This window comes from Vulpes lagopus, chromosome 1 (assembly GCF_018345385.1).
Source record: "Vulpes lagopus strain Blue_001 chromosome 1, ASM1834538v1, whole genome shotgun sequence".
Lineage (NCBI taxonomy): Eukaryota > Metazoa > Chordata > Mammalia > Carnivora > Canidae > Vulpes > Vulpes lagopus.
In genome coordinates this window covers 128,230,699-128,257,425 of record NC_054824.1, presented here as the reverse complement: position 1 = coordinate 128,257,425, position 26,727 = coordinate 128,230,699, and the positions used below count along the sequence as shown (strand labels likewise).

The 26,727-nt window shown below is 37.8% G+C and overlaps 1 protein-coding gene across 3 annotated transcripts in view; it reads right to left on the bottom strand.

Annotated features, from left to right (window-relative positions):
- Window positions 1-605: 605 nt before the first annotated feature.
- The window catches only part of DSG2 (desmoglein 2), a 67,908-nt gene continuing 41,786 nt past the window's right edge, over window positions 606-26,727 (bottom strand). For all 3 annotated transcript variants that reach the window (XM_041762319.1, XM_041762311.1, XM_041762329.1), the window contains 14 exons: window positions 25,896-25,931; window positions 23,762-23,896; window positions 21,133-21,294; window positions 20,858-21,002; window positions 19,832-19,998; window positions 17,737-17,874; window positions 17,433-17,618; window positions 14,597-14,862; window positions 13,718-13,860; window positions 13,185-13,412; window positions 8,943-9,170; window positions 6,769-6,890; window positions 5,268-5,597; window positions 606-3,468 (listed from right to left, as the gene is read on the bottom strand). In XM_041762319.1, coding sequence (XP_041618253.1) covers window positions 2,458-3,468; window positions 5,268-5,597; window positions 6,769-6,890; window positions 8,943-9,170; window positions 13,185-13,412; window positions 13,718-13,860; window positions 14,597-14,862; window positions 17,433-17,618; window positions 17,737-17,874; window positions 19,832-19,998; window positions 20,858-21,002; window positions 21,133-21,294; window positions 23,762-23,896; window positions 25,896-25,931 — 3,297 coding nt within the window. In that variant the 3' untranslated portion in view covers window positions 606-2,457. The remainder of the gene's footprint in view (window positions 3,469-5,267; window positions 5,598-6,768; window positions 6,891-8,942; window positions 9,171-13,184; window positions 13,413-13,717; window positions 13,861-14,596; window positions 14,863-17,432; window positions 17,619-17,736; window positions 17,875-19,831; window positions 19,999-20,857; window positions 21,003-21,132; window positions 21,295-23,761; window positions 23,897-25,895; window positions 25,932-26,727) is intronic.

Sequence of the window (26,727 nt, the reverse complement as noted above, 5' to 3'; positions counted from 1 at the left end):
TAGAGACCAACCAAAAATTGTTCCCATCTGCCACTTGGGGTGGGAACCCTGAAGTCACACAATACTACATGGTCTTTATGCTTTGGGACGTCTTGATATGCCAGTGTTGTGAAATATTTACTAACGTGACATACTGTAGGCAGAAACTCTGATCTTTTCTCTTGTAAATGTAACAAGTAACTAAAACAGCTTTTTGACACTGATTGAGTGATTTCATCTCTCTGGGCTAGATGTGCAAGCTTTCTTTAGCTGAACCCAACAGCTTCCTCTAATGTGGGCAGAGAGCAAATTCCAGTCCTTTCGGAACAGGGTTGCTAGCTTGGCCAAGTACGGAGTGCCCAGCTAAATTTGAATTTCAGATAAACAACAGATAATTTTTTACTATGGAACATATTTACCCTAAAATACATCTGAAATTAAAATTTAACCAGGACTTTGGGAAAATGAGGCTCTTCCAAGGAGTCTGGCTGAGCCCGATATAAGCAGTTCTAATTCAAATGCCGAAGTCGAACAAAAACTCCTGCTTTCAGAGAGCTCTCTCCTCTGATGCAAAATGATAGTCCTTGTAAAATATGACAGAGCAATAAAAAGATTATGGAAAGGGGTTGCTCTAAAGGTCATCTTTTTATTTAAATATTTTATGATGATGCATATACAAATATCATTTCCCAAGGAACAAATGTAAAAACCTAATACAAATCACCATTTCAGGTACAAAAAACCATTTAAAAAACATGACTCTGCTACATACAAGAGACAGGTTAGGTTTTCTCCATCTGTCCACGGAGGACAGTTAAAACCAAGTTTGGATTTTTGGAGTATAGAGGTCCTATTCACATTTCACACAGTAGTGAAATTCCTGTTTCATACATAGCAAAATATAACTACTACGTATAAAAGAGAAAAGAAAAAGCAACAATTACTAAGTAGAGAGTAAAAAATTTAGATCACGGAAGATTGACCTTCATCTTGGCCACGCACTTACAATATTTAAAGATACTTGCCTTTTACTCATAGATAGTAAACGCAAAACATACCAATCTCTTGTATAATGTAACTCAAGTCAAAAACATGTCTAAAAAAAGAACTTTTCAAGATTCATTTCCTTAGCAAAATACCTTGAAAAAAAAATCACAAAATTACAGTCTTTAAAATTTATGAAAATTATTTTGTTGTGGGAAATATTCACATAAGCTATATCCACATACTGATATGCACATGTATTTCAAAACCTTATATGCACTATTTTTTTCAAGGAGTCATAAAAGTACAATTTACTTAGAAGCCGAAACATCCAAATAAGTTTTCAAAATGAAAGGCAAGGATGTTGTACAAATTCAGGTCAATTGTTCAACTGAATATTTAATATTCACATAGTAAGTCATGACTGGACAGTCAGGGACTTTGGGACATAGAATAAAAATCATAATTTCAAAATCACAATTACTGATATTATACGATTTTCTAGTATTCTCTGCAATTGTAAATAAAAGAGGATGATTTCTAAAATTTGGTTTAATTCCACAAATATTTATTTGGCACTCATGTTATGTGCTGAGGATATATAGCGCTGAAACAGGCAAGTTCTTATCACAGTGGAGAATCCAGTCTAGTGGTTAATTAGCTGTACAAAATTAGAAGATGATGTATCCTGAGTTTTAAAAAATACTATATTATTATAAAAAGTAAAGTGATTTTATATTTGTGAATTTTTCCCTGGATTACTCAACTGAATTTGAAGTGTTCCATATCTTCACAACTTTGCGGAGACACAGGGAAGCAATAATGCTATTTTTAAGGTTATACAACACACAAGCTCAGAGAAATACAATGTGTATTCTTTACCATGTTAATGTTCCAAAACTCAATCAACCTAAGACAGATTCAAAAGGCTAGGCTTCTCATCTTAAAGAAAATGAACAAAACAGTTGTCCAGACTGCATGCTTATTTTTGGATAAATGAGGTGTCAGTAATCTGCCAGGTGCAGTATGGTCTAGAATATAGAACGGCAATGGGAAACACCACTGCAGGATGCAAAGGGCCCACTCAGCTTTATGGGTGACTCTACTGGAGAGCTAAGGCGCTGGATACTCTGTGTCCATTTGGTATAAACTCTTACAAGTTGGACTGATTCTCTACTTAACTTGCTTTGTGAATATTGTTTGGTCATAACTCACTAAAAGGCACTTAAGACACGCATCGTGAGACGCTCACTAAAAGGTCATAACTCACTAAAAGGCACTAAGACGCAGCCATCAGGGAGCCCTGAGCATCTCTGCAGTGCAATCTAGGGCTGGCACAGGGGCAACCTGTTGGGCATTAGTGATTGAGAGGAGTTTCAAGCCCAGGGTGTACATCTTTCATGTCTACAGGCTCATCAAAAGACAGGCTCGTGGAAAACACGAAAACCAGTCACTGCCAGCTAAACTCTGGGTCGGGCTGTGGTATGCTGTGGTTTAGGAGTAAGAATGCTGCACGATGCTATGCTTGGAGACCCTGGTGGAGGATGCGGTTAGCGTAGAATTAGAATGACTGGACTCCTCTAAACTGCAATTTGGCAGGGGGCCGCGGACTCCAGCTCCAGAAACCTCTGTCTTTCTGGCCATCACAGAGGTTTGGGCAGGAATCCAGTAACTGGAGGCAGGGGTTTGCACCCTTTCTGTCACTGTCATGTTCTGTCCTACAGCTACACCGGGCATGGCCAGGGTGGGCTGTGCACCTGATCTGGGGGCAAGAAAGCTCTCTCTCTCCCTCACCACAACATAACGCCCATCTGGCAGATGCTGCGTACCTTCCAGAGGACCAGGGAAGCCCCCGTTAGGCTGTATTATTGTCTCGGTAACCATGACATTGGTGTCGTTAGCATAGCGCTGCTCTACCAAGGGAGGGGCTGGAGCATACACACGCTCTGTCACAATTAGGGCCTGGGACTGGCCAGGGCCTAGGACCACAGTGCTCGGTGGCATAGTGGAGCCTGTACCATAGGAAGTTTCTGTCACTACAACATTACCAGAAGCCAGTGGATCAGGGAGCAGCGTAGCTACCTTGTGACCCTGCCTAGAAGATACAGAGCTTTCAGTGACTACTTCCTGAGTTACTTTCTCTGCATTTGCTTCATCCACAGGTTTTGGAACTTGAAAGCTACTACCGGAGAAGTAAGCATTCTCTGAATTAATATTAGTTTGCTCGCTGAATGAATGTGAAGCTGCTTTCATACTTGACTCTCCCGCATGTTTTTGTCTCTGCTCCATTTCCACATCCATATCTATTTTTTGACCCAAGCAAATTTCAGCTAGTGTCCTGAATTTAAACCCTAAATCATCTAGAAAGCCATCGTCAAGTTCTCCTTCAATAAAACTGCAGCAGCCAATGGAACCATGGAGAGATGCAGTGTCTTCCTGAGAATAAACCAGAAGGCAATCTTTGCCTGTGTGAATGTCATCTTCATCAGTGTAAGAGGCAGCTTTCTAAGATAGAAATAAAAACAGAGGCACAGAATTAGTGACACAACTTCACTTAAGAGTAAGACTATATTTCTGGCCCAAATGTATAACCCGAGTCTCCTTATAAGAAAACATCAGAGATATACAAATGGAAGGACATCCTACAACACGGCTGGCCTGGATTCTTAAAAAAATATTAGTATTGTAAGAGATAAGAAAGACAAGACTCAGGATTGGTTCTGGGATGGGAAAAACAATGGGTACGGAAGATATTACTGCGATAATTGGCAAAATTGAAATATGGAATATGGCACTGTTAAATCTGTTCACTGTATTATGTAAGAAAATATGCGTGTGTATATGCATGTGCACACGCATGTATGTGTGTGTGAGAGAGAAAGAGGGCCAGGGGGAGGGAGAGATTAAGAAACCAAATAGCAAATGTGGCAAAGGGTTAATAATTGGGTAATCTGGGTAAAGAATATGCAGGAGTTCAAAATTTCTATTGTTCTTGGAAATTCTCTGGTAAGTTTGAAAGGATTTCCGAATACAAAATTTCTCACATACACACACAACTGAGTCTGACTCAAGCAGGATTAGAGTGGGGAGGGAGAACTATCAAGATGAAACTAATAGGGCACCGCAGGGTAGAGCCTGGCCGTAAGGCAGAAAGGGGATGAGGAGAAATGCTTTTCCCAATACCGATGGCATCATCATCTTCCCCTCATGCAAACTTGGTTGGGCAGATGGTCTCAAAGAAGCGAGGGGGTAGGAGACAGGAAGTGGAAAAGCACTCCAGTAATTTGCTACCATGTAGACAGGAGACAGAAATAAACTGACCTCCTTCTAGGAGCTCATCCCTTCACTGGTCTCAAGGGTCCTTCAGATGCCCAACACTCAGCCCATCCCAGTGTGGGCCATGTGGGCCTTGTTCTCAAGAAAGTTAACCAGCCCTGTTTCTTTTTTTTTTTTTTTAAGGTTTTATTTATTTATTCATGAGAGACACAGAGAGAGAGGCAGAGACATAGGCAGAGAGAAGCAGACTTCCAATGGAGCCTGATGTGGGACTTGATCCCAGGACCCCAGGATCATGACCTGAGCCAAAGGCAGACACTCAACCATTGAGCCACCCAGGCGTCCCTCCAGTCTTCTTCTAATTCCTCATTCCAGGCATGAGCTTTCTGAATGCATCCCATCATCCTTCCTACAACTTTCCTCCTGATTTTTTATGAATCGCCTCAATAGTGAAGCCAAGGAGACAAAATTTAAACAGACATCACAGATTGTGATTTTTAGGTCACATATTCTCTCCACTCCTAGCAGGCTCATCCCTAGCAAGTCTGCTCCCACAGATGGACTGGACTTTCTGACCCACTGACATATGGCTTTGACATATTACTTGTTCTGACCAATGAAATATGAGCACAGAAAAGGCAGATGCTTTAGGAGTGTGTCATTGGCTGGTTCTGTGTGGCTCTGTTCCCCATTCTCCAGGGATGGCACCTGCCCAGTACCGTCTGCTTTCTCGGCATGTATCTTTGCATGAAGACAACATGGGGAAAAGCAGAGTTGTGTCAACTGACAGAAACAAGAATGTGAGAAGTCAGCTTCTGCAAGAAGTAGGATGGTGGGGTCATTCGTTATCACCATGTAATTGGGCAAACCCATCAAATGGGCCACATCTGTCTTTCCTCACTGCCTATACACATTCTCTTAAAAAATGACAAAGTTCTATTTAGGTCCAAGGCAACGATTATCTTAATAATACCACATTCACATATAAATGTCCACCATCACCCCAGCATATATAAATGAACCCTCACCTCAGTGAAATAACTTTTTAAGAATTCTTCGTTCACTGCAGCAGCAGCCACTTGAGCTCCAGCCAAGTCTCTGGAAGACCCTGTGGCTTTTGTGATCCTTAGAGCTTCAGCACCTATGTTGGCTCCTGTTGTTCCTGTCACTTGGGTAACTCCACCAGAAATAAGGCTTCTGTGTTCTTCCCATCTTCCATCAATCTCAGACATCTCATGATGGTCTTTGATGAGGGCAGAGCTACTTTCTTTTGTGGTTTCCTTGGTAGTTACCACTCCCAGTCTGATGTCTGCTGCTACACTCTCTCCATGATCTGCTGTTAGGTGCAATGGTACCACCTGAGGGAAAATACAGTTAGAACTGAGAAGGATGGAGGGTCAGTACAGTTGGTAAAGCGATCTGAGCTAAGTGGACATGCGAAAGCAATGAGCTATTTCTGCAGAGGCAAATTAGGAGAAATATTTTGGGTTGAATAACTTGTATTTGAGTCTTTTGAAGATCTCCATTCCACTTCTTGTTTTGTGAGCTGATCATAACTGGAGAAAACAAAAATTATTTAAATATGGTCTCAGCTCATTGTCATTACTGTATTGTCATCAACTTTCCTCTAGGGTTTAATGCCTCCTTCTATATTAAACCATTTTTCTTTTTTTCCTAGCTGGACACATGCTGCTCTAAATAAAGACTATCTATACAAGCTTCCACTGTTCCTTGGAATAGCTACCTAAGTTCTGGTTAATGTGATTTCAAGCAGAAATGAGGTATGCAGCTTTTGGGAAGTGTTCTTTAAGAGCAGTTCTCCTATCTGCTTGTTGGAATGTGGGCACAGCAACTAGTGTCTGGAGCATGAAGACAGTATGGGAATGGAATTCATCCATTGAGTTGGAGGAACAACGAGAAAGAAGGGGAATCATCATCCGTTGGAGGAACAACGAGAAAGGAGGGGAATCATCATGCTGGTCTTCAATGGCCCACATTCATATTTAGGCCTCTGTTATTCTGAGTTCTCTGACACTTGATGCTAAATAGTATCCTGTTGAACTTAGTGCTTATTGTAGGTAGTGATGAGACACTAGGGGTGAAGTTGCAATAGAGAGACAATGGGATCTCCCCCTGTCTATTAAATAGGGAGGAGAGGAGGTTTTGCAGCATTTTACAACTCTCATGGGGGTGGTGGGGTTTACCTCTCCTAACCCTATGTATTGAGGTTCGAAACAGAAATGGCGAAACACATGTTTCATTCCCTGTATCATTCCTAACATTTTTAACATTCTCTGTAACATAGTACTTATCATAGGACCTATCACAGCAGAACAAGACCACTTCAACTTGCCCTGGCAGCAAACACAAAATATATTGTCATTCGAACCCTCTGTTTAACAAAGATACGTAAGTGAAATCTATAATGATGACTTTACTCTCTCATGACTTAAAATGCTAAAAACCCTTTCTAAAGGCCCTTTAATGTCAGGAAAGAAGATAAATACCACTGACATCTGATTATCTGACCTTGTCTTCAGGTGGCGCCCCTTCGTTATTCCAAGGATGCAGCATCTCTATAGTGCCAGGAATGGGGGTGAAGCCCTTGGCGCCTTCTCCACAGTGGCACATCAGCAGTAAAAGTGGTACAACTGGACAGAAACAAAATTGAGTCCAGAGAAGGTTAGCCTCAACATTTCTAAATTTATATTGCATAACTTTAGAATTTGCATTTTGCTTTTTAGAGTTTAGTCTTCACTTATTTACAGCCCTATTTTTGCATTTTCTTTTCTTCACTCTGGTTCAACCTCACCAAACTTGTTTTGGTGAATTACACCAAAGCCTAAAGGCAGCATGAGGCAGTCTGCATTCATCACAAAAAGGCTGTATGGGGCTGCCGGATGGAACATGAAGGCTGGATTCGACAGCATACAAATCATCAAAACCAGTTTAAAGACTTAAATCTTTTGTTGTTCTTTTAAGTCAGTTTTTTAATATGACAAAATTCACTATCCAAGAAAATACATATATATTTATATATATGCTAAAAAGATCAAAAGCTCCTAGGGGTAGATAAATTTTAATATGTTAAAATATTCTAGAACATTGGAACTTCTAAAATACTTCACCACTTCATCCTGGAGTAGAATTTGGCAAAGGCATGGCACACTGAGGTTCAAATTAACATCTGAATTACCTGAGTATTATTTTCTAAAATGACTCTACATTAAAAGCCTTTATAATGGGGGATCCCTGGGTGGCTCAGTGGTTAAGCCTCTGCCTTCGGCTCAGGGTGTGATCCTGGAGTCCCAGGATGGAGTCCCACATCGGGCTCCCTGCAGGGAGCCTGCCACCTCTCTCTCTGCCTGTGTCTCTGCCTCTCTCTCTCTGTCTTTCATGAATAAATAAATAAAATCTTTTTAAAAAAAGCCTTTAAAATATATGTAATATTTCATCACAAATTCAATAAAATTTCAGAGCTCCCTCCTTAAATTTTATTCTACCTCAGGGAGGAGGGGAAAGCCAATGTTCATCTTCTTGATCAATGCAGTAAAGAATTCACCTGCAAGCTGCCCTTCTCAAATTAGTTTTTATTGCCATTTCTGTTTGGCAGCTTCCAATGATCAGTTGACTACTTCCTACAGTCTCTTTTATGTTAAATAGTTGACAGTTCAGTAAATATAGCCACTGTGAGTAGCTACACTGTGGGTAAAAAGCTGAAATTAGCCAGTGGCAACTCAACAATTTCAACAAATTTAACAAATGCTTATCTAGTGTCTACCATGTGCCAAGCACCACACTGGGCCCCAGATAGTCTGAGATGAGAAGGTAAGGCGAGTAGTCTCTGGGTAAAAGAGTCCCAGTTCCAGTCCATACCTACAGACTTGGTGAGCTGAAACTAGTCATTTCTCCATGCATGTCTGTATTTTTACCCATAAAACAGAGACAGTGGTATAAAAGTACACCATAAACTGTTGAGTGCTGTGCATTCAATTGTACATTTACTAGCACCTCCTTCATCACTGAAATCACTGAGGGTGCCTCAGAGGTGGTTCTCCACCCTTGTTCAGTGGCCAAGTGGAGTGGTATTCTATAGCTGCAGTACTTTGTTCTTTCATGAAAGGAAACCTGAAGTGTTTGGAGGTCATGCAGGGAAGGCAAGGCTGGTTGTCACTCAGAGGGTCGAGCTGCTGTTGCCCAGATAAAGGGCCAAGCAAAGCAGAGGGCAGGAGGAGGTTAAACCCTGACAAGCTGAATGTGCAAAAGCAAGAATTGATGGGAACAAGATGAGTCTGTAAAACAACTTTGTATCCAGAATCCAAATTCATGCAACAAATCTTTTCTGAGAGCCTACTCTGTGCAAGACATATTCTAAGCACTGGTGTGAAATAGGCAACATCCCTTCCTCACAGAGCTTATCACCAACAAGGTTGTCTGGTAACCTTGGTTACTTAATTCGGGAAATTATGTATTTCTCCAAGACAAAAATTCATTTTTCTAAAACAAAATTCTCAAGAGGGCTAGAATCATCTTTGGTGAATTTATCAATGATCACTTATTGTTTCCCTAATCACCCTCGAAGTGTTCTAGTGCGGTTAAAGAATTACTGTACAGAAATCAGTGACTACTAACTACCGTAACCAAACACTGGTAGTGCATGGAAATTACTACATGAGCTAAAGAGTGGCTTTTAAAATACTTACGTAGCAACAGCAGAAGGGCAAAAATTATTAGTGCAATTGCGGCGGGTCCCAGGCCAACATATGTGCCACGCAGAGGTTCTACACAACCACTGCCATCCAGACACTTACAAACTGTGAGCTGAAGCACCTGCTTTTCAGAGCAACTGAAGCCCTGACTATCTGAAATCAGAAACTGAATTTCACTTCGCCCAAGCTTTTGCTCTTTTTGTTGCAGTAGCACACTGGTACCTGCAAGGGTAGGGGGCAAAAGGAAATAAAAATGGGTGATTACCAAGGAAGAGGTGAAGAGAAACATTCTTTAATTGCTGATAGTAGTTAGCTCCAGTTAGAAGCTTTATTATTGCTTAACTTCTCTATTGAATTCACACCGTGTGCTTGCTAAAATTAGTCCAGACTACCCCCAAAAGGCAGGTTAACAGCAAAGGATCAGATTTGGACACATTTTCCTTTTATGATGATTAATTTTAACAAGTATGTGTGATGTCCACCAAATGCTAGGAAATGTTCTATGTATGGGGAATATAGTAACAAATATGTGGTAACTTAAGTGACATTTCCATTAAAAGACCTTTATTTTACCATTTCTTAAAAAACTCTGTTAAAGCCATTTTCAAACAGACAATAATAGAAGGCTGTAGTTAACCCTCATGGTACCTGTCCCCAGTTTTGACAACTTTCAGTATTAGGCCAATCTCATTTCATTTTGTCCCTCCCATTTTGTTCCTGACATTATATCACAATACATTCAAAATTTTGAAAAATTTCAAATCTACAGAAAAACTGTAATACTACAATAAGGGACACCTGGGTGGCTCAGTGGTTGAGCGTCTGCCTTCAGCTCAGGGCGTGATTCTGGAGTTCTGGGATCAAGTCCTACACTGGGCTCCCTGAGAGAAGCCTGCTTCGCCCTCTGCCTGTGTCTCTGCCTCTCTCTCTCTGTGTCTTTCATGAATAAATAAATAAATAAAATATTTTTTAAAAAAGAATATTACAATAAATATCAATATACCCTTTATGACTTGTTTACATGTTATTACAATACATTCTATCCACACACTTTTTTCTGAGATATTTTAAAGTAAGTTGTGGATATTATGATACCCATCAGCATATATCTAAGACCAAGGGACATTAGCCCTCTCAAAAAAAATTTAGTATTGATATAACCCATAGTCAAACTTTTCAATTGTTGCAAAAATGCCCTTGATAGTTCTTTGGTTTTTTTTTCTTGATCCTGAAGTCTATCAAGAATTATGCATTGCTTTTAGTTGTCACCCTAATCTCTATGGATGATCTAGATCAGTCCCACCTTTTTTTTTTTTCCAGCCTTCATGCCCTTGCCATTTTTGAAGGCCGCTTATTTTAAAGGATGCTCTGCAGTTTGAATTTGTCTGATGACTTCCTCATGATTGGATTCAAGTTATACATTTTGGCAAGAACATGACACAAAGCGTTGTATGAATGACCTTTTATCTTATTTTTTTTAAAACGTGACTGACGATTATTTTCAAATTTTTCATTTACTTTAATAAAAATAATGACCAGTTACACATGAGTAAAAATAACGATCAGTTATCTAAGAGCTTAAAAATTATCCTTACATATTCATAGCATTTATATAAAAATAATCAACTTGCAAGATATGTAAACCTGGATGGATACAAAAATTAAAAGTGAGTGTTTGGGTTTTGTTTTGTTGTTTTATTTATTTTTGGAAGTAGGAAACAGCTTCTTTTCATCTTAAGGTCCAAATTTTATGAAGTTTGATCTGCATGGGTAGAATCTACTTATTAAATCATCCTTAAGGTTTTGGAGAAGTGAGAAAAAAGCATCTAATCATTTAAAGGAGTATGAATTCACGAAAAAAAAAATCCATGAAAACATAACCGGGAAGAAGAACATAATTAAATTCATGATTGGCTCGGAGAGGGCAAGTGGAGGAGAGAAAAGGCAAAAAGAGAACTTTTATCTTATCTATTACAAAAAAAAAAGAGGTCTCATTCAAATATGAGAACCAGTTAATATTCCTTTAATTCTAAGTGGCAGGTACAAAGATGTCTGCCATATTGGGCACTGGGATTTTCTGTGCTTTAAAATTTTCCCAAATAAAAATAGATAGGAGCTATTTATTATCATGACAGTTGACTGATCATCTAATTATGTAACCAAGGAGAAGAGAGCACAGTTTATGGAATCCTCTCTCTTTAAAGTGTCTAGATAAAAAAAAAAAAAAAAAAAGGGTCTAGATATATAGAGTATAAATCTCAGTGACTTCCTCTAATAACACTCAACATGCATGTCCTTAAGAGTTTCACGTTCCTAAGACTACAAAAAATTCAGAGACCCATCAAATCCAAACATCTTGATTTTAAGCTAGAAAACTTATCTACATATCTGGAAAGACGCCTGGGCCAGACTAATTGGGGTCAAATCCTAGTCCCAACTTTTAGCTAGATGTGACCTTGAGAATATTAAGAGACTCTCTGTACCTTTCTTTCTTCATCTGTAAAATGCTGGTGACAGGAGGGCTAAACTTCTAAGGGGGTAACCATGAGCAAAGTGCTTAGGACAGAGCCTGGCATCTCCCAAACATCATATATTTCTTAGATAGAAAGAAGAGTTGAAAACTCAGTAAGTTCAATGCAAAACACGTTTACACATCTTAGTCAAAGAAAGGCCAGCTCCAATCAAGTATTCAGCCTAGATGGGAGTTCCTAGAGTTCTGTGAATACGGAATTAGACACTGAACAAGGAGACCAACCACTTTTCAAGTTTTGAGGCCTGTGACTTAATTATCCTAAGAGGAATTACCTGGATGTCTACCAGCCAGGGCTCATGCTAGCTAAAAACTTGACTGAAAGTAGCCTCCATGAATCAGGTTGGTGACTGTCGTCCTCAGAGCGAGGCAACTTTAGTTAATTGAGAGAATAACTGTCTTCTGCCAGTGAGTACATAAACCCTTAAGAAGATTTAAAATTAGTTTCTTTAAAGCAAATTAAAGACATGGTTTTAATATTTTTGTATCATACAGAAATTGTGTTGTTACTGTGTTTTTATACATGCATCACTTTTAGGAAAATTAGCCCTATTAAAAGGATAGCTTTGTAACTCCGATTTAAAATGTGTGATTATGTTACTGATTTGGCCTTATAGCTGTAGACTGGAATATCAATGATTTGTTCGGTAGTGGACCACTGAGGAGGATTTCAGGTTCAGTATATTTATGAGTCACATTTATTGGAATTTTAGAGTATAGGGATCACAAGAAGTGAGGTAATGCATTTGACCTGTTAATTCAGATCACTGAAATACATTGGCAAAAACCAAAATATATTAAATTTATAAATGTATTTTGAGATGTTGACGGTATTTGTTTGCTCTGTAGACTGGACCAAATGTGTTATTTAATGCTTCTTAAAATGGCATAAAAATTTCTTAGATTTAAAATAACAATAAATTTGTTAACCAAAAAAAGCTGGGTATTATATTTGAAACTTTTCTAAAATGAACACTAATTGTTTAAAACAAAAGAGTCTCCTGGATAGTCTGTGGTATTCAGAACCACCCTGAAGAACACCCAAAAGCTACATTGACAAAGAGAGTACATCTAAAACATGGATATATATGCACATGGCCACCTGGGATGGCTGGGGGCTAGAGAGACCCTTCTTCATACTGTGTCCATCACTTACCCACTTTATGACTTTGAACAGCTACTTAATTCTGGTTAAGCTAAGATTCCTCAGCTGTAATCAGGACATAATGTTATAGATGAAAGGATTAAATGAGATAATGCCTACGAAGGGCCAGCAGTGTGCCTCGTACACAGTAGGTGATCCACAGACATTATTTCAATGCAATTGTTATCATAGCTTAAGATTTTAGAAGCCATCTATTCTGATTACTGTGCTTAGACAGGAAAGGTACACCTCAGCTTACAAGACAAAACAACTATTTCAAGAGCAATTTAGGGAATACTCAGCTACAACTTTAGGGAATACTCTTTACAACATTGGGTTATTTTTCTTCTCTCTCTCTTTGGTTACTCCAAATGGGGTATTTACTATAGGCTGACGAAAGACACCATACCTGAGATTCAGAACCTTATTTTAGAAACTTCCATACAAAATTGTATCGGAAATATAACTTATGGAAGAAAAAAAAAGCACAGCCTATATTACATTGATTTTAGATTTCTCTCATGTTTAGTATTGAAAAATGTAGTCCAATGATTTTGCTTACTTTCTTGGTGCACTATTTGCCATTTTTCTGCCATTCCAGCCGGTTTGTCAATGATGGAGAAACTGAAAGGCCCACTGTTTTGGGGTCCATCCAGATCCTCTGCAGTCACATTCACATACTGCACGTCATCGCAGATATTTTGCACAGGGTCGACCAGTGTGGGACAATTGTCATTGATGTCTTCCACTGTGATAACAACAGTGCCAGTGATGGTTTTTCTTGGATAACCTTAAAAATAAGAAAGAAAAAATATGTATGTATTGCCTCTATTGCTGACAACAGACATCATTTGAATTCTTTTTCCGGTTTGGAAAGGAGAAGGTCCTAACAAACTGTGGCACTTCCTATCCTAGATACGTTTTAATATTCAGATCAAGTCATGTTTTTTAATCTGCTAAATGAGTAGAAATGTGAAGGTTTGCCCATTGGAGAGACTTGGTTTTCCTACAAGAACAAAATGAAGGTCTTGGATGTTACAAAGTAATATTTAGATACATATATCAGCCAAGAAAAAAGTATATTTAATAACTTACTTTCGGATATTGCCAAAATCTTTGCAGTGTATGTACCATTTTGGACATATCTGGATTCAAAATCAGGAATTTTTACAAGTCTAATTTCAGATGTAACAGAATCCACAGAGATCCAGTTGTCTATATCTTCCAATTTGGCATATCTGTTATAAAATAAACATAAAATTAATTTTCATTTATGGATAAGGTGATAATCTCTCATCATCTACAACTCTTTCAAGCTTAATTAATGGTTCATTATCTGTGTTCTTGTTTTAGGCATTAGTTTGAAATGTCTTTAATTTCTTGAAGCTGTCCTAAAAGTTCCCTCTCTTTACTCTTTCTTGCATATCACACTTTTTGGAAACCTTCCGTGTTTCTATAACATACCCAAGATATATGCCAGGGTGACCGTTTCTTGCCTACAAACCCAGAAAGTTTGCAAGTGCTCTGTTGTCTAGTCTCCCATTTTAAATCTGGGGTAAACCATTGAAGAGGAATTTAATTACCCAATAACTGGTATATGGAAAATTTATTTGCCACTTTCTTACTTCTAATACTCTTTCAGGAAGTAAGACAGGTGTAGACAGAATAAGACAGTAAGTTTCTTTCTGAACTTTATCTTTGTTGTTTTTTTGCTTTCCCTAGCCGGAATTACTTTGAGGTGAAGCACCCCGCCTCTGCCTCACACTCAACTGGTGGAGAGAAGATGGTCTGGGAGGAAATTTCTCCCTGCCTCTCAGTTGCAGGTACAACTCTAGAAAGTTTAATCTCCAGACCTTTGGGGGATTACAATGCTGGGAGGAAAGGAATGAAGTATGGAAATTTCATTATGATTTTTTGAAGACAGGCATTTCAAGTAACTTAAAGTAAGGAAATATGTTCACAGCTATCTCTTACTTTACACGGGCTTGTTGTCCAGTGTCTTCGTCAAAAACTTGAAATTTTCCAATTATCTGGCTTTGGCTTGATTTATCCATGCTCTCGCTAACATGAACGGAGACAGTGCTACTTTTAAAATGAATACCTTCTTTCACATTTTTCACCTTTACTTTGAAGGGGATGGATGTAGGCTTATATTTATTCTTGACTGATTTGTGAAAAGCTGCTTTGTTAGTGACAACAATGCTGAAATCAAGATTTTTCACTTCTTCATAATCTACTTCCTAGGAAGACAAAAATCAAAGGGAATTCTTTCAAAAGAGAAAACAACTAGAACATACATAGAACATACATACACACTCACGTTTAGTTTTAATGTTAGATATAACAGTTTAACATATGGGGAAGAGAGTAGCACTCAGTATTCTAACTCCTATCGATATCAAGAAATTAAAAAGTCTGTCAATTTGGATATTCATAAATGTTAAGGATGATTTAGGGAGCATCCCCAATTTTATTTTTTTAAGTCCAAATTATTTAAAATATATTTTATATATACACACACACAAACATATATTTAATAATCTGAAGTGATTTTTTTTAACTTTACTGAAAAAAGTTAATGGACATACAATATAATATTCCTTAAAATGTGTTCTATGGGTTTGTTCCAGTGAAAAGGGTCACATGCCTAGTGGTAGCACTGCCAGCTGTTTCCCTAGTATAGACTTATACTGCACATTAGCATACCAAAAAGCTGGCTTCCTGGCTTAACTTTCCTAAACCCAGGGTTTGCAAATGTATTTAAACAAAGAACCTACTTCCCACCCTTTTTTAGCATAATGTCTATTAATATCTGGTTTGCTATTAATTCCATAAAAGAATAACCTTCCTCCAAATAATCTGTTCTTCGTGAAACTTACAAAGTACATTTGATATAGTCAGTTTATCACTGAATACATACTTTATCTTCCAAGTTGTCCTTTCTTTTTTAAAGATTTTATTTATTTATTCATGAGAGACAGAGAGAGAGAGAGAGAGAGAGATAGGCAGAGGGAGAAGCAAGCTCCCTTTGGGGAGCCTGATGCAGGACTCAATCCCAACCCCGGGATAATAACCTGAGATGAAGGCAGATATTTAACCACTAAGCCACCCAGGCGTCCCAGAAAAAAGTTCTTTATACAAATCAGTCAATTTATAACATTCTCAATCTGCTGTTATCACTTTAATGCTAATTTTACTATTTTTTGCTATGCCCCCTTTGGTAGAAATAACTATATCCCTTTTTGTGCTACCATGGTACAGTGAGAATACTTTCAGTACTTCTATGGTTCATCACTAAGTAACTTTCTCCTGGTGTGTTACTGGCTTTTTGTCTAAGCATCTAGCAAGGTTGTAACTTCTATGAGTAAGAGGATCCCTTACTTCTATATAAGTAGGCAAATCTATTTGTCTCTGATGCCATTATCCACTTCTTGCATAATAATAAATTGTGTCTTCCCTTTAAACTTGAGGTGATCTTATTCTATATTCCTCTGCTTTACAAAGTGGTAGTCTAAAGTGCATATAATAGTCTATTAATGCATGGTGCACATAATTATTATCATGAAAGTTCAGTTTAATATTTCTCTATTCTGTTATATATTTATATTATCATTATTCCTCTTCCTATGGTTAGACTTTACCTACTTTGTCATATTTAAGTTTCTGTAAAAGTTTAGAAACTTCTAGAATCAATTTTTGTCTGTATATGACTTAATGGGATAGTATTTTGAAAGCTGTAGCTTTTAAAAAAAAGAAAGCTGTAGCTTTGCATTTTATTTCAAAATCTGATACGGCAATTCTATCATAAGCCATTTATTTATTTATTTATTTATTTATTTATTTATTTATGATTTTATTTATTTATTCATGAGAGACACAGAGAGAAAAAGAGAGAGAGAGAGAGAGGCAGAGACACAGGCAGAGGGAGAAGCAGGCTCCATGCAGGGAGCCCGACATAGGACTAGATCCTGGGTCTCCAGGATCAGGCCCTAGGCTGAAGGCAGCGCTAAATCGCTGAGCCACCAGGCTGCCCTATCATACACCATTTAAAAATACATTGATATTTTTCCTTACTTAAAATGTTAGATAAAAATTCATCCTATATTTTTGTTTAAAAAATTCTGTGAGGGTAATACATTTCAAATGTATAAGACCCAGATACTTAATAAGATTATTTTCCTTTCATTGGTTCAATTAAGCACAAGAAGTTAGAACACTATGTTTTAAATGTGATCCTCATACTACTTATCCACTTACAGTCACAAGTGGATTTCTGTTATAAAGGCAAGTTCCTGAGCTCCACCCCATTGGATTTGAGGACAGGGCCCAGGAATCTGCATTTGGGACTTGTAACTTTACAAAGTGACTCTTATTTAAGTATGAGGACAACTGGATTCAAGCTTTGTCGAGTTATTATAGCTTTTGTTTTTAGATGCTATTAGTGAGGTATGGCTTTATGTTAAGTTGACCAAATAAGAGATAGTAAATTGAGGATACTTAGCAGATGTAAGAGGTCATGATGTAAGGATGTTCTAGGCAGGCACAGGATGCAAGCAAGACAGAAAGTACGCTGAACAATAATGTTGCTGGTATCATGTTATCAGATCAGGATTCGAGTCCCCTGATCTGAAGTTGGACTGTAGTGTGACCATTTACTAACTACAGAACTTGGGCAAATAGGGAAGTCTGCCACCTCAAAGAGTTGTGTAGGTTGAGTATGTAAAGCACTTTTAAGCGTTTGACGCTCCAAATATAATCACTTCTTCTTCACCAACTTTTCCCATGCCAATTTTGAACATTAAGTACTTACTTTAATAAGGGTGACGATTCCTTCATTAGTTTGAGTATCAGTTTCTATGTGGAAATAACCCATTTCATTTCCTGATACGAATGTAAAATTTGCTAACCAATTATCAGAGCCAATTTCATCTGCATCGAACACCTTTATGCGCATAACTTCTACATTGGCTTGGTTTTCTTCAACCACCCCTTCATTCTGTAAAACATGAAAATCAGATTTTTATTTTAATGTAGCACAAACTTAAGTGATATTATTTTTAGTTAGGACTAAAATGTGAGTAAATAGATATGTTTATTATAAAAATAATAGTTACCATTTCATTTTTGACTACAGGTATATTGTCATTGACATCCAAAATACGAATCTGAACTTGAGCTTGTTTTACTGGTTTATCTGTTATTTGTCCATTGCCGTCTCTTGCTTCCACTGTCAAAGTATAGCTGCTGTGTTCCTGCAAGGCAATGAAAAATATCCGTCTGGGGTGAAAATGAGCCACTCCCAAATCTTCTTTTTAGTTCTCTTGATCATCAAGAGAATGAACCACAGGGTATCTTATTCATAAGTAAGTTTTATGATTTGTTATTCATGTGAAGATGCTGTTTATTTGCCGTCTGAGCATTTCTAGAAGGCCAGGAAGGCCTAGAGAAGTTGTTGGTAGTCAAATTCTTAAATATGTCATTGGTAACATTATCAGGAAATGAGTCTCTCATTAAAATAGTCTGTGCACAAGGAAGTGCCCTTCAAAATGTAGTTTGCTTTATATGGAAGTGATGGGGAAGGAGGAGACTATAGGAATTGGTTCTTTCTTCATTTTCAGCCAGAAATTAAGCAAGAAAAACCTAGTCCCCAAGAAAACTTGGCCAGTGAAGACAAAATGTGGTTGATTTTGTCCAGATATTCTGAGAGAGATGATTCTTAGAGAACCTGTCCTAGAGAATGAGATCTTACATGCTACTCCAAAGTGAGTCCTTATCTTCCACGTGGTCCCTTTATGATGGCTCCATTCGGGATAGTTGGAGTTTAAGAAAAGAATGGGGGTCAGCCAGTGCCAATGCATGGGGGTCCTATGTGGGACAGAACTGCTCAGTAATAGGTAACTGAGGCTCTGGAGCCAGTTGCTTGGCTTCCAATTCTGTCTTTGTAACTTATTAGCTGTGTTGGATATACACTTAATCCTTTTGACCCTTGTTTTACTTCTGTGTAAAATGGGGATAATAACTAGATCTGCCTCGTATAGTTTTTAGTTGGATTAAATGGATTAATCTATGTAAAAGGCTTCCAGTAGCACTTGGCACATGGTAAATGCCCAATAAGTGCCAGACATTGTTTATTATTGGCTAAGCTTGCCATACTTCATTAGGCAGCAGCTTATAAAAAATCAGGATAATTAAAAATAATACTTTTCCATTCTAATTTTATGTGAAAAGGTGGAGTAGAATATTAGGAATAATAATATTCTTTAATTTTACAGAGATCTTGTTAGCAATGTTGGGCACCATCTTCTCCCTTTCTGGGGAAAATGAAATCATTTTCCTAAGTAATACAAAATATAGTCACTGTACCTAGACCATGACTTATGTTTGACGACAATACAGTGTTAAGATCATCAACATTCTATTGGCATTCTACTGTTAAGAACTTCACATATGTAGCATTTAAAAAGTCTTCTATTTCCTGTTTTCATCCAAAATTTTCCCTTTGAGTTAGAAATTAAAAAGTGAATAGCCTTTTGAGAATACCCTGTCCAGGAAACCTACTGAGATTTTCCTCCAGTTTGGGATTTACAACAATCTTTTATGAATATTTCTATTATCCTAAGTAGGACTCCTACCTCAGTCTTTGTTCTTCCCTATATATCTGTATTAGCAGTCGAGGAGACTCCTGAAGTTTCATTACAGGAGCACAAATCACAGGACATTGCTTTAGGACACTCTAGGAAACAGAATTCTGACTGGAGAGGCCCTAGAACAGTGCTGTCCTTATGTAATTTTTTCTAACAGTCAACTTTTGAAGTTAAAAAAAAAAGAGGTGATGCTACTGATTTTAAATGAATTTTATTTAACCCATGGTATCTAAAATATTACTGTGTTAACATGCAATCAACAGAATATTACTAAGGTGGTATGTTACATTTTTTATTCATGCTAAATCTCTTCAATCTGGGTGACTTTTTTTTAGATTAATAGCATATCTCAATTTGGATGAATCACATTTCAAGTGTTCAATGGCTACATATGGCTAATGGCTGCCATATTGGACCGCACATCATTTAGAAGAGGGCATTTTCAGGAGTTATCCTATACACGAGGAATATATAAGAAAGCAAGAAAATTAGAAAAGAAATAAAGAGAAAGGAAAAGCTAAAAAGATAGAGTTTAAAAAATAAACAACATAAAACACTAATTTACCTCTCTGTCCAATGTGAAACTGGTTGTATAAATCTCGCCTGTGTCTTTATTTAGGTAGAACACTGGTGGATAAGTAGGCTCCTGAGACACAATTCTGTAGGAAATTTTAGAATTCAGGGTATTGGGCTCATCTGCATCTGTGGCACTGATTTTCATCACAAGGGTATCTGGCATTAGAAACAAATATGTCCAAGATGAAACTCAACTTTAAGCACAGTTATGTAAGTTATTATTCTCTCTATAATTTCAGCCTGTTCCCAAAAGGATTTATTTCAAAGGCTTATCAAAATCAGAGTTTATCAAGACCAAAAACTTTAATTGGATTAGAATGTAAGTGTGAATGGAGTGCAGAAATGGGAAAGATAAGAAGAGGGCAAGGCTGACATTAGTACAGATAAGTCTTAGGTGAAGTCCTGAACACTTCCTACAGGAAGGCTACAAATTTCATTTATAATAGGTCTAATAATCAACACAAAGAAAGAAGAAGGAACAAATACATGCTTATTAAAATACAAACAATTCAGGAGAAGCAATAGCTGTTCTTTATATTATTATCAAAGAAAAATCTTTCCTGTAAGTCTTCACATAGACCACTGCATTGGACCATGTCATCAATAAGCCTGACAACAGAAATAACGTAAATCAAAGTTCAGCAAAGTACTGCCAGTAGGCCAAAGCCAGCCAGCCACCTATTTCTGATAATATTTTATGGGCACACAGCCACACAATCATTTGTTTATATGTTGTCTATGGTTGCTTTCTAGCTACAAGGCAGGATAGTTGCTATGGAGACCTAACCCATCACATTGATCTGCCATATTTGTTCTGAAGATAAAAAAAGATATCAGGTAAAGTCTTTTGAACTTATCACAGAAAAAGCAGTTCCAAACCTAGAGTGATAAGTTTATTACCATTTGTCCTGCAGGTAGTACTTAACGTCCATCAAGATACAGGATTTAGTGTTCAGTTACACAATGGGGTTTACATGACTAGGGGTACTCATTCATAAAATTAACCAACTCTGACCTGCTGCACTCAGTTCTTCAATAGACCCAGCAAAGACATCCTGTGTGAACACTGGCTCATTGTCATTGATATCAAGAACCTTAATGCGGAGTTCTAATGGTTTCTCGAGGTTGTTTCCTTTTTCATCCAAAGCATAACCAATTAGCTGAAATCATGACATAAATAATAGATTAAATGTAAGCTAAGGTAATTAAATTATCACAATATAAAAACAAAACAATCATAACTATTACCAAAGAAGAACTGCAAACTAATTAACGTAAAACTGTTCTTACCAGAAAACTTGGTGTTTCTTCTCGATCAAGAATCCTGGTAACATTCAATTCTCCCGTGTCTTTATTAAAGACAAACACACCAAAAGGTGGCTCTGTGATCCCTTTTCCAGTGTATTTGTATGTAATCTTTAGTCCTCTTTCTTCTGCCACATCAGAATGTATCTAACATAAAAATAACAGAAGAATGCCCCACATTAAACTCTCTGTAACACATATTTTTAATGGGAGGGTAGGGAGGACACTCAAGAGAAGATGTGCTGATGTTAGCCAACCTGGATTCAAATCTTATCTCAGCCACTTACTGGTTACTAAGAGGTACTTAACCACTCTGTGCCTCAGTGTTCCTATCTGTAAAGTAGAGAACTACTACTGCCTACCTCTTAGGGTTGCTATGAAACAAAGATATCATTAGGGGTATATTTTAGGAGGACAGATTTTAAATTTAGCAACCTGAGGAGGGGCACCTGGCTGGCTTAGTCAGTTAAGCATCAGACTCTTGATTCCGGCTCAAGACATGATCTCAGGGTCATGAGATAAAGCCCAATGTCGGGCTCTGTGATGGGCGTGGAGTCTGCTTGAGATTCTCTTCTTCCTTGATCTTCCTTGATCTCTGTCCCTCCCCACCAAACCTTTCTCTAAAAAAATTTTTTAAAAGTTTATAGTTAGCATATGAGGTAAAAATTGGAGAGTCAAAATCACCTTTATAAATCCATTTGATCATTTGGAAAGTAAGACTAAGGCATCCTTCTACAGAAGGATTAAAAAAGTCAAGCACCTTCCTTGGTTGCAATGCCTGAGGAAATTCATGCATCTAACCCATTTCTACTGTCTTTTGTAGTTGTCATCTTTTTCTATAAACAATTTCATTTTGTGTCTGTAATTCTTCATTAGTAAATGTGTTTTTGTGGCCCCCTATTGGTTCCTTAATTTTCTTCAACAGACCTCATAGAAGCCCTCAGGGAGCTGACACTCTACTAAAGGAGCCATACAAGTAAGCAATGTATGGCATGTCACACAGTGGAATGCACTATAACCACACTGAAACAGGAGTAAAGGGATGGGGTGAGGCAGAAAAGGGAATTCTTTTGGGGGATGACACTTGGGCAGAGGCTTGATGCCATGAGATATTGCAAGTATCTGTGGAGAGGGGATTCTAGGCACAGGGAGCAGCAAGGGCAAAGGGTGAGGAGCTGGAAAGAGTTTGTGTTGACTTAGGGATGTACGAAGTGGGAGATGGGGTGTGATAGGAGCTGATGTTAGGGAGGAGGTCTTGTTTAAGAGCTCTTATAGGTCAGAGTAAAGAATATTCCTTCCACTGTAGCAGGACACCATTGGAATAATTTCACTAAGGGGATGAACATGCTTTGATTTGTCTTTTTAAAAGATCACTCTGGCTGCTCTCTGGAGAATGGACTGTGGCAGGGTGAGGGATGGCAAGAGCGAAGCAGGCAGACAAGGCAGGCCAGAGATCACGTTGACCTGGATGATACGGGAGAGAAGTGAGCAGATCTGGAATATATTCCGGAGGGAAAACTGATAGTGTCTGCTACATTTTTGAAAAACTGGATAGAATTATAGTGCCATTGACTGAAATGGGTAGAACTGATGGAGGACAGCTTTAGGGGAACAATCAAGGGCTCAGGTTGGCACATGCTAAGGCTGAGGTATATACTAGTCGATTACCATCGAATTTATCAAAAAATAGGACACTTTGAGGGTGAAAGGGAGTTATTAATTATTAGGCCAGGACAATGGGTATAAACCAAGGATATATGGTCATCCTCCCTATTAGATACCAGTTCTTTTCACTTTGAAAATTACTTTTTATATATAGGGTGGTAGGGTATGCCATCCTCAAATATGTGACTTTGGGGTAGGATTATTTTGAGCTGAAGGCAATTGAAAAGCAGATTTAAGGAAAGTTCTCTGTGCTTCCCTTATGTGTCTAAAAGCAGGACATAAATTTGTAAAGGTGTTCTCCTTCCCTTCTCTATCAGGCAGGATAGAATTTAATCATCAGAGATAACTTTAGACCCTTAGAGATTGCACCAGGCATCCACAAAACAAACTGTATTAACTAGCCTTTTTCTACCACTGGTTTCCCATATATTTGCCTTCCTGCAATCTACCATCTCTCAAGATTCAAGGACCTTTTCCTCCATCGTGGCACTTCTCTAAAAGTTTACTATTGCTTTGCTAAGATGCTTTATAAGCCCCAATTCTACTCAAATCTTTGAGTTATTCATCTCTGCATATTCCCATATGTTATAGGGGCAATACACACATTAATAAACTTGTTTGTTGTTCTCCCGTGGATCTTTTGTCAGTCCATTTAGGGCACCAGTCAGTGAACCTAGGGGAGGTATCAAGAAAAATAGTCCTTGGTCCCCTACGTATGATATCCTCTTTTGAGTGTTAAAACCCTCTCTTAAACAAAGACTCAACTGATGCTAGATCCCTAACTCTTAGTTGAATTAAGGCCCCGCATTATATAATACACACAGAATACTGGGAAAGACTCACTAAGTATGTTATATTATTTTCCTTAAATTTAAAAATGAACATAAAAGTCTTCTCCTACTATATCTCAATAATATACATGTATTTCCTATTTCTCTGTAGATGGTACCTTGGCAATTGGATTCCTTTTGGACAGATCCTCTCCTTCCCGAAGAGCCACAGGGGCAGTGATCCAGGCGCGCTTTTGCCGCACTAAGTGTCTGTGTTTAGGAAGCAGAGTACTTCCATTTCTTGCGTTTAAGACCTACAACAATAAAATATTGTCAAAAAATTATTAAGTATCCTAAAACATTAGTATGGTAATCTGTAATTTATTAAAACTTTAGAAATAGTTATGCCAATCTTAAGGTATAAAGTTCATTTTTTTAAAAGACTTTATTTATTTATTCATGAGAGACACACAGAGAGAGGCAGAGAGATAGACAGAGGGAGACAGGCTCTCATGGGGAGCCTGGTATGGGACTTGACCCCTGGACTGGGATCACACCCTGAGCCAAGGCAGACACTCAACCGGGGAGCCACTCAGGCATCCCAGATTTCATATTATTAAACAGATGTCATTTTCAAAGAGGAAATACATACACTCTAACAAACTCCATAGGCATTCAAGAAATTGTCTCTAAACCAGCAGAACAGTATAGTTTTGTTTATCAGTAAGAAAAGACTTCCAAGAGTGAAGAGTTACAAAGGCTTATTAAAGTTTCCAGATGAAGACTCAGGATGGAGTCTACTATGCTAAGCCCTGCATCAATAAATTGGAACATAACTAAATTTCTGTGCTTGGCTCTCCCAGAAAAGGAAGGCCTAGGAGTCAGGCATTGCCTACTCAGGACCTTATCTTATCTGCCCCGGTTCCAAAGTGACTCTGCTTTAACCAATCAGCAAATACTCAGGGTAATTTCCTATTCTTGCTTTGGTCTATTAAACCCTCTTGCTTTGATCAATTGTTAAAGATTCTATTTGCAAAAAAAAAAAAAAAAAGATTCTATTTGCTAGACTGGATGCTTCCCTATTCATTAATCATTGAATAAAGCCAACCAGATCTTTTCAAGACTTGTGATCAGTGGATTGTTCCTTTAGCAGGCTAGGGTAATAGAGTGACCATACAAATTGGCAAATTAAAAAATAACACAGGATGTAAAAAATTATTTTCTTACCAAAAATGAAGTTTCATTTTTCTGTAGTGATATGTAGGTTAAAAATGAATTATTAAATGTTTTAAAACTAAATCTTAGTAACTAACTTGTGGTATCAATTTAACTAAAACCTAGTGAAACTGTCAGTTAATGGATTTATTGTTTTTTTTTTTTAAGATTTTTATCTATTTATTTATTCATGATAGACACAGAGAGAGAGAGAGAGGCAGAGACACAGGAGGAGGGAGAAGCAGGCTCCATGCCGGGAGCCTGATGTGGGACTCGATCCCGGTACTCCAGGATCGCGCCCCGGGCCAAAGGCAGGCGCCAAACCACTGAGCCACCCAGGGATCCCGGATTTATTGTTTAAAGGATGAGGTAAAGGATTAAATTGTCCATCTTTTGTTTTTAGAACCTCAAGTAGAAAGATTTATTCTATATATTTTCAGTTGGGCTTTAATAGATAAACATTTTATGCAAGGAAAACTTCAATACAGTTGACCTAGTATACCAAGATCAGAAATGATTATTGTGCTAGGTTTATCATCTTACTTATTTTGTTGCTCTATATAACATGTATTTTTTCATAATACTGGTTATCACTAGGTCACTGATTTTTTTCTAATTGAAAAATATTTCTAGAACTTAAAAAATTAAATTATACAACAAAACAGCAAAATAACATTATAGTTTATAACGTAAAATATAAAACTTTATTCTACTTTTTGTCTTGTACTTCAGAGTCTTCACTGTTAACTGCTTAATGATCTTGTCTTTTGTTCATACACATGTTTAAAGCTCTTTTTCCTATAAAAATAGAATTATCCTATACATCTTATTCTGCCCCTTGATTTTTCACTCACTACCTCATCAGGGACATTCTTCATGTACCATAAATTGTTTTATCACTCTATCAATGAACATTTAGGTTGTCACAAAATGCTGCATTGAACATTTCTGGATTTATGTTCTATGCACTTGGCTGAGTGGGAATGGCTAGGTCTAAGGGAATGTGCATTTTTAATCTGGGAAGGCATAGTCAAAATGCCATCCATGAAATTAAGCCTCTGAGTCCAAAAGACCGAAATAATCCCCTTGATTCCTTACCTCCAAATGGAGTCCATTTCCAAAGTAAAAGCAGATCTGGAAAATAAAATTATTTATTTGTTGTTTAATATAATTTATCACTCAATTCAGTTTAAATACTTGTTAATAACTTGCCACCTAAAATAGTATAGACATTAAAAAAACCGTTAACCACCACCATTACTTGAATAAATAAATAAAATCTTAAAAAAAAAAAAAAAAAAGGGCAGCCTGGGTGGCTCAGCGGTTTAGCGCTGCCTTCAGCCCAGGGTGTGATCCTGGAGACCCGGGATCGAGTCCCATGTCAGGCTCCCTGTGTGGAGCCTGCTTCTCCCTCTGCCTGAGTCTCTCTCTCTCTCTGTGTGTCTCTCATGAATAAATTCAAAAAATCTTAAAAAAACAAAAACAAAAACACAACCATTACTATTATCCTCTTTTCTCAAAAATAAGCAAATTTAAATTTTCCCCTTTTTCCCCCTGTCATGACCAGGCCCAGAGACAGGAATCTACATTCTCCTGGATTCACACTGTCTCCTCCAGGTAACTCAGAACACAACTAATATCTGAAAAACAAAAACTCTCCATCTCATGTTCTCAGGGACCCACATAACTTTCCTCAAGGCTTTGATGTGAAATGCACCCTTCATCCCTGACTCTGCTAACTCCCATCATTCCCAGGGCCACCCACACAACTACTGATATTTAGACATTACACATAAGTCCCACCAACTCTTTTCTTTGGTTCTTATCAAAGACTGTCACACTTTGGGCTTCATCATCACACAGAACTAAATACAGTTATGCTTACTCTAAAATCTGCATAATAGGGGGCGCCTGGGTGGCTCAGTGGGTT